Source organism: Patella vulgata, chromosome 2 (assembly GCF_932274485.2).
Source record: "Patella vulgata chromosome 2, xgPatVulg1.2, whole genome shotgun sequence".
Classification (NCBI taxonomy): Eukaryota; Metazoa; Mollusca; class Gastropoda; family Patellidae; genus Patella; species Patella vulgata.
This window is the reverse complement of record NC_065880.2, coordinates 23,685,776-23,696,457: the sequence shown is the minus strand read 5'-3', so window position 1 is coordinate 23,696,457 and position 10,682 is coordinate 23,685,776. Positions and strand designations below refer to the sequence as shown.

Sequence of the window (10,682 nt, the reverse complement as noted above, 5' to 3'; positions counted from 1 at the left end):
GTGTCGAGATTCGAACAATTAACGTGATAATCGTGTTTCCAATAGACTGTTAATCATCTATCGAGTAAGATTGACTAAATCATAAAAGACTTGTCAACATCAAATAAATGTTAAAATAATCAGTGTATGTATTTGAGTGTATACGTGTTTATTTGACGGAACACTCGTGTCTTCTTCTAGCTATATAACAAATCAATAATAAGCCTTTGTCTTACTTATATATCGGTAGTTCTTTCTCGTCATGTAGAGCTACTCGCTTTAACTATTTGCTAGAACTAACACACACGTGGTGTAATACCATTATATATTTCCTGCTATTTAAACATTCATTCTAACTCTCTCATCAGAAAAGGCGCGAGTATCTACCGAGTGTCAACTGTTAGTACCTATCGAACAACATCAGATGCGATGGTGATGGCGAATGGTAGAGCTGTGTGTGTCTTACTAGTTTTATTTTGTGAATCCATCATCAGTTTCCCGACAGAAAATAAGGTAATTATCTTTCTAAAAAAATTTCACATTTTATTAAATGTCATCCATTCTCGTAGATTAGACTTCTGATTACTATACTTCCAGGCTTTTCATAAAATGAATTATTTTTTTTCTTGGTTGTTCGAATATCTATTTTAAAAAAAAAAGTGAAAAAAAAAATCCTACAAAATATACAAATTTGTCAAACCAATTGCAGATGTATATCGAAACATTGGCGAACATTGTTTATTTATAAATGATCTGAAAAAAGATGCGATTGTTTTTTTTGTGTTATTGTTAAATCATAACAAGATTTGGAGAGTTTTTGAATTCACCTGTGTTTACTCAATGGCGCAGTGGGGAGGCGCTGGCTCACTAACCAGGTGGTCGAAAAGGTTACCTGGAAATTTCCTGCGTTGTTTCCTCTTGCTTGTCACTGGGTGCAGACAGTGTCTAGTCGTTCGGATGGGATGAAAAATGGACGTTGGTGTGCGCATAAAAAAATTGGAATTCGACATAAGTGTAAGCCGTAGCGCCGCTGTCTGGGCAAAATTTCCTTCATAGTAAATTGCATGGTGTATTCCCGCCTTTATTAGCCCAGTGGGTACAAAAACATAAGACGTTAAACCACATTTCATAGTATTCCGTTTACTGAAACCATAATGTGTTGACACAGGGTAAACAAATTTGAAAAACTGTACAAACTATGGCGTTAATGCATTTCTAATTTACATTTTATTACCATACAAACACGGTGTTGATTTGTTGTGCAACTGACGACACGGATGACTCTTTTTTCTGTTATAATTGAATATCCAATGTAAAGTTCAATATTTTCTAGGCTTTCAAACTGCACTTATTTATTTTATAACTCAAAACAAAGAGAGATATCATGCAATATAATATCACTGAAGCTACAAGTAGCGTGCATACATGCTGTGTTTTTAAACATTTCTATTTGCGTACAGTCTCGTGTTTCAAGTTTCATATAGCTTCAAAGCGTTCTCAAGAAGGGGTTTTGGAATGTTCAAAAGCTGAATTTTTATGTAGGGGAAGAGTTCAATCGGTGTTTTTACCTGATAAAATATGCAGCACAATTTTTGAAAAATAGACAATATTATGTCAGCCCAGAAATGATTTTTAGCCCCCCCCCCTCTCTCTCTCTCTCTCTTAAAAAACTTTGTCGTTTGATTCTCGATTTAATATTGAAGAAAGCAGGAAAACATCACACAAAGCCTCCATTGTAGAGCACGGACGACTTTAATGATTCCATTTAGACAGCTTACAAAAGTCCATGTTGGATATAACATAGATGTGATTAGTTGCAATGCATTTTCACATTTAGGTTATTCTTTTGTGTTAGCCATCATTCATTCAGTAGTTTGGTAATGGAGTACAAGATAATATAGACGACAAAATACTGAAAATTGGAAGGCAACATGTACATTAACGCATGTTTGTATCGGTTCTAATATACATGTATAATTGATGACAAATGCAATCTAACATCACAATTGTATTGATAATCACGTATACTCATGTGCTTTCGGTTAGATATATTCCTACCTAATGTCCCAGAAGTGTTCTTGAGGCCATAAAGAAAATTTAATACATGGCGCGGAGCTTTAGGCCACAATAATTTAAATCTCAGTTTATAAAAGGCCAGCCTCCAATTTCTTCAGGAAAAAAAAATAAATCTGAAAACAAAAGTACTTAGTTGTTATTCACAATAACTTTTCATTCCAAATATTTCAGTTCTGAAATTTGAACAAAACATCGCACACAAGAAGAACTAAAAAATATTAAATTGCGTGGGCCTTAAGAAGACGCAGGTGATATGGAATGTTACAATAGGTATACGATGTTTGCGACAAATAAGATAGGTCCCCCGACGCCCTTACATCCCTACTTGGGCTTTGGATCCGTCTCCTCATATGATACACAGAATTACTCCATACGGCCAAGGAGATGATTAGATTAATACGAATTCGTAAATATATGAATTAGTACAGCCAATTCGACAAACATGATTTCGTCTAGAACGATTTCGTAAATGTGAGAATTCGTTATATCCCATTCACCAAAGGATATAACGCGATTCTTCCTAGAAAGTATTCTTAAATGTATCATTAGTGTAGAATCAAAATTATATGTTTTTAAATTTATTATACCCATATTTGACCAAGGGCCCTACATCGCCGCCTGTGGAGCTGAGAGTTGCCAGTCATCCTTCCATCAGCCAAGGTATTACTTTCCGTCGCTTTTTAAAATAAATTATCTGGTTTTTGTTTTCATTTTGACTTGACGCGATTTGACTATACATTGCAAACACGTTTATTTTAGATTGTATGTCGAATTGTGATAGATGTGACAATCCATATAACGGTTTAAAGATTCAATTTCATATTAGGCCTGGGCATGTAGTTTTCCGGGCAAAATATCTCTCAAAACACACTGCATGGTTTAGAAAAGTAGGACGTTAAACCCCATTTCATTTCATTTCTTGTATCACTAAAGAAAATTAATTAAAATAAAAGAAAATAAATGTAACCGCGAGAGAGAGAGAGAGAGAGGAGAGAGAGAGAGGGAGGGGGGTAACGTCCACTCCACACAAACTAGTTCATTTCGGGACAAACATATGGTTCAATTTTATTTCAGGCGACCTTACTCCATGTCACGTACAACCGGGGAATCGAAACCACACCATTTGACTCAATGACAGACCTTATGATACAACGCGCACACGCTAACCATTCGGCCATCCAACCCTCCAACGTAACCGTGACAATATTTAATCTGCTTTGAATGCCTTAACGTGTAAAATGTATGAGACAAATGAAGTGTAAGGAGATTTGTTAGTCTCGATTATATACCATGACTTACTATGTTGCAAAAATACATGTGATTTTTTGAAAGGAAGAAATAACGAATTTGTAACTCACTGATATTAAGATTGATGATTACTACCAAGATATGAGATCCACGAGAGAGACTATAATTCTGATGTATTTACCATATTTATCCATTCACATGATGTGGTGTCATTCTCTATATATTTTAATGCGTGATTTTTTCCAATCTAATACTGTTGGTGATAAACTGTGCCATTTATATTTATCAATGAACTAAAAGTATTAACATGCAGTATGTAGGAATCAGATAAAGAGATATCCGTTCTTGCTATACTAGTTCAAAAAATTAAAATATAGAAAATTTCAGTCAAATTACTTTCTTCTTTGTGAAATTATGAATGTTTGAAGCTTGTGACAAAATGTATCGTAGATTGCTTATTATCATAGCAACTGTGCTTGATAATCGAGACTATCGTTTAGCTTTGAAATATCGGAGCCATCTGATGGTCTAAAGATTTGATGCCAGAAAACGATTGCTATAGGCAGATTTAGATCTTGCATAATTCACCTTTAAATGATATAATGGCGTTTGCGGGATTTTGATAAAAACTGGATGTTATAATTCCAAGCAATACACGACACTCAATATGACTAGAGATATCACTATTTATAGTTTTGATCACCATTTTGGAGTTATACCACCGGAGATTCGATACTACAACAGAGAAAACCCCACTTCGCTCCCGCTTTCCTAACCTTTGACCTAGGGTTTAAGTAGGTATGTCCGACCATTATCCCCCTGGGCGATCGCTCATGGATCCCAACCTTTGTGTGTTGAAGTAAACCTCAACTCGTCACAGAATAGAGCACTCTGCTTGTCCCGCACGGGATCAAACCTTGGTCCTTTCAGACCTATTTCACACAAGAAATCGTAGATTAACTCGAAAATTTCCTAGATAGAACAGATTAGGAAGGACCACCCTATATAAGGGCAATATAATAGTACTCCTAGGCCGAGATTAGACACCCAATTAAATGTCTCGTTAATCGAAGACGTTCTCAAGAATTCGCGGATTTTTCTGTATCATGAGTTTTAATTGGAAGGATGAGACTAAGGAAATCTGCGCATAAGGGAGTATTGTTAGACTTTGCTGACTCGGTGTAAACAACGGGGAGTGAAATTATGGTGAACATTTAATTAGACTGTTTCCGTTACTTACGGGTTTTATTCGTAAAAAGAAGTGATTTCCCTAGTGGTTTTATTATTACTCCACAAAAGCTAATACACATGCCCATATGATCTCGTTTTACTTGATAACATTAGTTGAGTCAAGACCTTCACAACAAATAACCAAACTGGATACTGAAGACGGATATACGCCAGGCAGTGTGCTATGAGGTAAATGTTGACTTGCACGCAAACGTGTAAACGTGATCTCGGATTTCCGTCCCATTCGAACGACTGGACGCTGTCCCTTGTAAAGCACTCGGTTCTTTGCCATTGATATAGGGAAACCAGTCCTATTTTACTGCACCGGACAGGCTAATGAAGCCCATGGAGTGTGCTACAAGTAGTACTAGGGACATTTTGATCGGAGAACTACGTTTAAGCCTATCATTTATTGAATTCCAACTGCTAAGTTAGCGTTCTTTTACGGGCATCCCAACGTGTGTGCGGGGCCTGATAAAGGGAGACAAAGTTGAAAAATTCGAGGAATTCTCTCGGTGCCATATAATATCGTGAAAAAATGGCTTTAGATTTTTTGCCTCTCATCCCCTCCATTCGATCTACATGAACATCGCATTATGAATATATCTAAATAATCAACAACTATAAATGATTTTAGATTTACGCATTCTGTGTTCTTAATTCTTAGTTTGTAATTTATAGAAATGAAATCGGGTTTAACGTCTTACTGTTCTGCTACGACTGGGCTAATGAAGACGGGGATACACCATACAGTCTGCTATGAGGGAAATTTTGCCCGGACAACCATGCTATGGCCTACTCTTACATATACTTCCAACTGCCAATGGTTCTTTCGCTCCATTCAAACGACTATATACGTTGTCCCTTGCCATGCTCTCCATCCTGCACCACTGACAAGAGGGAAACAACGACGGAGATTCCCGATGAAATTTCTCAGTCAATACACGGGGTAACACACGGGACCTCCAGGTTAGCGAGCCAACGTTTTAATCACTGAGCCACCGTGGCCTCCTTTTTTATACGCCCACGAAACTGCCCGACAAAATGGCCGCTCCTTGTACGCAGATTGTGTAGAATTGTGTAATACGAAGGTTGTGGACCCTCTAGAGGTCACAATTTTTATCCGATTTTGATGAAACTTAAAACCTATCTTTATATCTCAAAGATCTCAGTCCCGTTTGATATTTGCACATTTCAGGCCATAACATTCTGGATTATTGCCCCTGATTGTACAAAAAATCGCGTTTATTTTTAGCTTGTTCTCTATCCATCTCTTGCAAAATGTGGGTGTATCCTGCCTGGCAGCCGCTGCTTATACAGCAGAATAATATACTGTATAGGTTCACAAAAAATGCGTTTGTCTTTTTGTGTATTTGGTTCTTTTTCTTTTTCTTTCTATTTTTAATTGCATAAATTAATAATGTCAAGTGATATTTTGGATTACAAGAGCTTGTTTAATGCTTGACAATTATAGATATAATTTGGCCAAATTCCACTAATAGCTAGAGATTTGTCGATTTAATTCAGTGATTAAGTTAATTGACTTGATTACGATATAACTTTAATACCACCGATATATAAGTATTCCTGATAATAATGGACGTGATCTGACGAAATGCCAAGAACACCGCCTCTCCTTCACACTTTCACTTATCTCAATTCTTTTTCTCATCTCATCTTCTAAAATTGTTTCAATCATTCAGATAATTCTGACGTCTTTTTTTTATTATTTCTAAGCATTTAAAAAAAAAATCGTAAGTCAATTTATTTCTCTGACGCAGAATAAACTATTAACCAATTTCCTCCCTGGTACATATCATATTACTTTTCTTTTAAATTTATAGATATTTTGCTGAGCCGTGGTGATTATAAATTTCATTTCATTTTTTTTTTAAAATTCATTTGCGCAATCTTATAGCCTTTTGGTCTATATAATTTTTTTCCATTAAGATATAAACGAAATCGTGTGTAAAATATATAATATTAAAAATAATGTAACAATTAAAGTGGGTTTTTTTTTGGATTTTGTACATTTAGTTCGTTTCAAAACGCCTTTCTAATCGCTGGAATTATGATTAAGATAAATTGCGTTGCCACAGTTTCTGACAATTTTGTTTACAGAATGACGTCAGCTGGATTAAGTCAAGTAGAATATATTAAATTATATACCCCTGTGTCTCCCAAAGCTTAATTTTGTTTAAATTTTATTTCTTATACTACTATTGTAAGATGCATTATGTAAGAGCTAAATTTTCCCACTGGTCTCAAAAGTTCTATATATTATTAATTAAATCTGATTAAAACACAGATCTTATTTCGTTTCGTTTTTTATAGTTCAAAATTTCGTTTTACTTGTCTTTACTAGGCTAGGATCTGGAAGAGTTGTTATCATTGATGTGTTCTGGATGGTATTAGGGATTAGCCAAAGAAACGGTCTGTTACGGCGAGCTTTAGGCGTGTTTTTCACGGAACTGTATGGGTAATCCATTAGAAACATCAATGCTGATAGGTTAATCAAATGTCTGACTCATAGGGTCAAAAGCCGCTCGTATGGCCTCTGACGCGACCTATCGCTACAACTTGTCAGATCTCCATCTAGTGTAAGCCATCCAAAGTATAACAAAACGAAACGAAATATAGATCTGTATTTTAATCAGATTGTTATTTATTTGACATATATTAACATGACAAGATCAGAATAAACCCTCTAGAACATTGGATACGTGCGATTTTAAGTGGATTGAAACAAGATCGTAATTTAATTATTTAATTAAACGATAAATCGAGACTTTGTTTACTATCGTAACAATGGTAGCAATGACAATCGAGATTCTGCTATTCTCCAAACAGCCATAACTGCGCTCAGAATGCAATAATTTTACTGAAATTTTCAATATATCCATATATCCATCTTTCATTGTCTATTTTTAAACTATTGTCTCGTTTTATGCCCCATTCGAACGACTAGACAGTGTTGATTGCCAGATCCTCCTTTCTACACAACCAACAAGGGGAAACCATGCTGGAAATTCCGAGGCGTCACACCCTCCCCCCCCCCCCCATATACCCCCACCCCAGTCCAAAACCTGGGAAATAAATTACCACGAAATGTGAAAAACTGCCCTTCATTAAAATCCCTAAGAAAAATATATGTATTAAAGAACATTCTGTAAATAACAATTGGTATTACCATTATATCTGTATTTTATTTTATGAGCCGCGGTTAATCAGTCAGTGCCTTGGCTCGTGAACAAGGGGTCCAGTGTTACAAGGGTGCAAGATTGAGGGGGCATGGCAAGTGACAACGTATAGTCGTTCGGGTAAAACCGGGTACACATTGGCATGCACGTAAAAGAACCCTTGGCAGTTGGAATTGAAAAAAAAGAGTAGACCGTATAGCGCCGCTCTCCGGACAATCTGTTTAAAACACATATCCTATTTAGTTCGTTTTTTATACTTCTAAATTTTGTTTTACTTGCTTTTACTACACTATGATCAGGAAGAGTTTGTTATATAACCCGCGTTCTGGTCTGGTTGATGTGACGGATTAGCCAATAAAACGGTCTGTTACGGCGAGTTCTTGGCGTGCGGTGCACGGAACTCTGGGTATCCCACTAGAAACATCAACGCTGATTGGTTAATCAAATGTCTGACGCCATAGGGTCAAAAGCCGTTCATGCGACCCCCGAAGCGACCCTCCACTGCAACCGGTTAGATCTTTTGTAGTCCAGGCCATCGAAAGTATAAACAAACGAAACGAAATATAAACTGATGTCCGGGCAAAATATCCCTCATTGCATACTGCGTGGCGTATCCTCGTCTTCATTAGTCTTGTCGATGCAGAACAGTAACATGCTAAACCCATTTCATTTCGTTTTAATTAATTTCTATTTTTCCTGTATGTGTATATATTAATTTACAGTAGTCTTGAATACACGAATGATGTAGCAATGAGGGCCATATTTACATACATTTACAACATTAGTTCAAATCAACATTAGGCAGACTAAACACATTATTGTTTTTAGGTTACATTATCTTATTTCTAGGGCAATAATATTTTCGAACTGCAACACAGTGTTGACGGGTTTCAAGTTGTACCCTTTCTGTGGAACATAGTGTTCTAGTGGTATATTTTAAAGATATTTTTACATTACGCTTCTAATGGTATTTCTTTAATATACCAATCGACTTTATTAAGAGTTGTGTTTTCTTCTCCGGGTTATCAATGTTTATGCCCCTTTTGGCTTGCCTTTTGGATTTCAGTCTAATGCCGGGCGGGTGATGCTTGAATGTGGAGTGGGTGGTTGGGCAACATGCATTCTTTAATGGATTCACCTACGACTTTCTGGTTTATTCTTTACTACAGTACCTGGTTTGGCATACCATCTGGCCCATTTATAAACGGGACGCACCTTAGACAAGTGTTAATGAATACGTATAATTTACGCTCAGTATCCTTGGTTTTCCTCCTATCCATAAAATAACAATCGGTAAAACTGTTATAAACAAAGACATCGAGTAGTTCAGTTTCAGTATAAATATAGGGTTTTCTGTACAGATATAGAAATAATTGCCCTATTCATGAACATACAATCGAACTAAAATTGAATTAGAGACAAATATATTGCGGAAAAGCATGGTTTTATACTAACATATGGTACAATTTTATTTCAATAATTCATTTAACCGTTAAGTCTTTAGCAGTGGGAGGAAACCAGAAGACCGAGAGAAAAACCCTGTGTGGGATCGAAACAGCCCCAGTTGACCCAATGTCAGACTGTATGATCTAAAGGGCATGCGTTAGACCATTCGACCACTCAACCTCTATGTTTTTATAAGTATGTGAAACCCGATATGTTTCCTATGTTTTTGCTTTTTTTCATACCGATTTTAAAGTCAGAGCTCACCAATGTGTTTTAAAATTTTAATATCTTAATTTATATCAAATAATTAGGGGGGTTGGGTGACCGAATTGTTAACGCGTGCGCCTTGCACCAAAAGGTCTGTCATTGAGTCAAGTGGCGTGGTTTCGATGCCCCGCTTTTACGTAACAAGGAGTAGGATCGCCTGTCCGACCTCGTGGGTTTTCTCCAGGTCCTCCGGTTTCCGCCCATTGCTAAAGACCACTACGCGCAAGCGAATTAATGAAATAAAACTGAACCATATGTTAGTACCGAAATGACCTAGTTTATGTCAAGTGGACGTTAAACCCAATGACATTTAGTATTGCAAACAAAATAATTATATCATAACCTTTCAGCTCTTATAGCTGTCTAGATGAATCTACGGTAAATATAAAAAAAATTTGTTTACACGCACGTTACATATTCCAATATATCCTGATGGTCGATCATTTTAAATTTGCGTAATGCTGCAAAAACAGAACATTAATCTAAATAAAATAAAACCGGAATCAATGGCCTCGTTTTGTTATGTTTAAAATCAACCAGTTTTAATAGTATCAACAAGCGATTGTTAGAGCATAGCTTCCCGACGCGTTAATGTGCGTACAATTTTGATTCTCCTCAATAGTACCAATTTGATGAGATAATATTTAAGTACACAGTATGCCCCATTGCATGTATATATATAGTTCCACCTATTTTATTTCTGGTTTGATATGAATGTCAACAGTATTTGATATGTGTAATTAAGATCGCGGGTCACGTGATATATTACCACTTAAAGCGTTTAAATGTCACCATAAATATTTCAACCAGTTCATCGCCATAGAGATCTAGTTTCAACTGTAATAATTGGCAACGCGAATAGAGCTTTGAATATATGAACTAGAATTTATTTTAAAACAAAGAATCGTACACTAGTAGGGGCAGGTTGAAAAGTATGAGACCATATCCATGACAAAGCTAGAGCCTGTGCTGACAGTGACGGTCTCTGACCCCCCCCCCCCCCAGCTAAAAATCTGAACACATTACTCATGTCTACCGAAAAACATGGCGTTGGGATTTCTTTGAATATGTACCACAGGCGTCCAGATATACTTGCTTGGGAATTGAAGTAAAAGTTCGTAGAGCCTTCGGCACATTTATTAAAGATGCATTATATAAAATATAGATGATAAAGATAGATTTAGCTCTTACATTATGCATCTTTAAAAAGTTTTATTCACCAAAATATATCTGGGT

At 36.3% G+C, this 10,682-nt stretch overlaps 1 protein-coding gene across 1 annotated transcript in view; it reads left to right on the top strand.

The window, feature by feature from the left end:
• Positions 1-269: 269 nt before the first annotated feature.
• LOC126811127 (transmembrane protease serine 4) overlaps positions 270-10,682 on the top strand; it is a 50,157-nt gene continuing 39,744 nt past the window's right edge. The window contains exon 1 of the mRNA XM_050536606.2: positions 270-492. Coding sequence (XP_050392563.1) covers positions 409-492 — 84 coding nt within the window. The 5' untranslated portion in view covers positions 270-408. The remainder of the gene's footprint in view (positions 493-10,682) is intronic.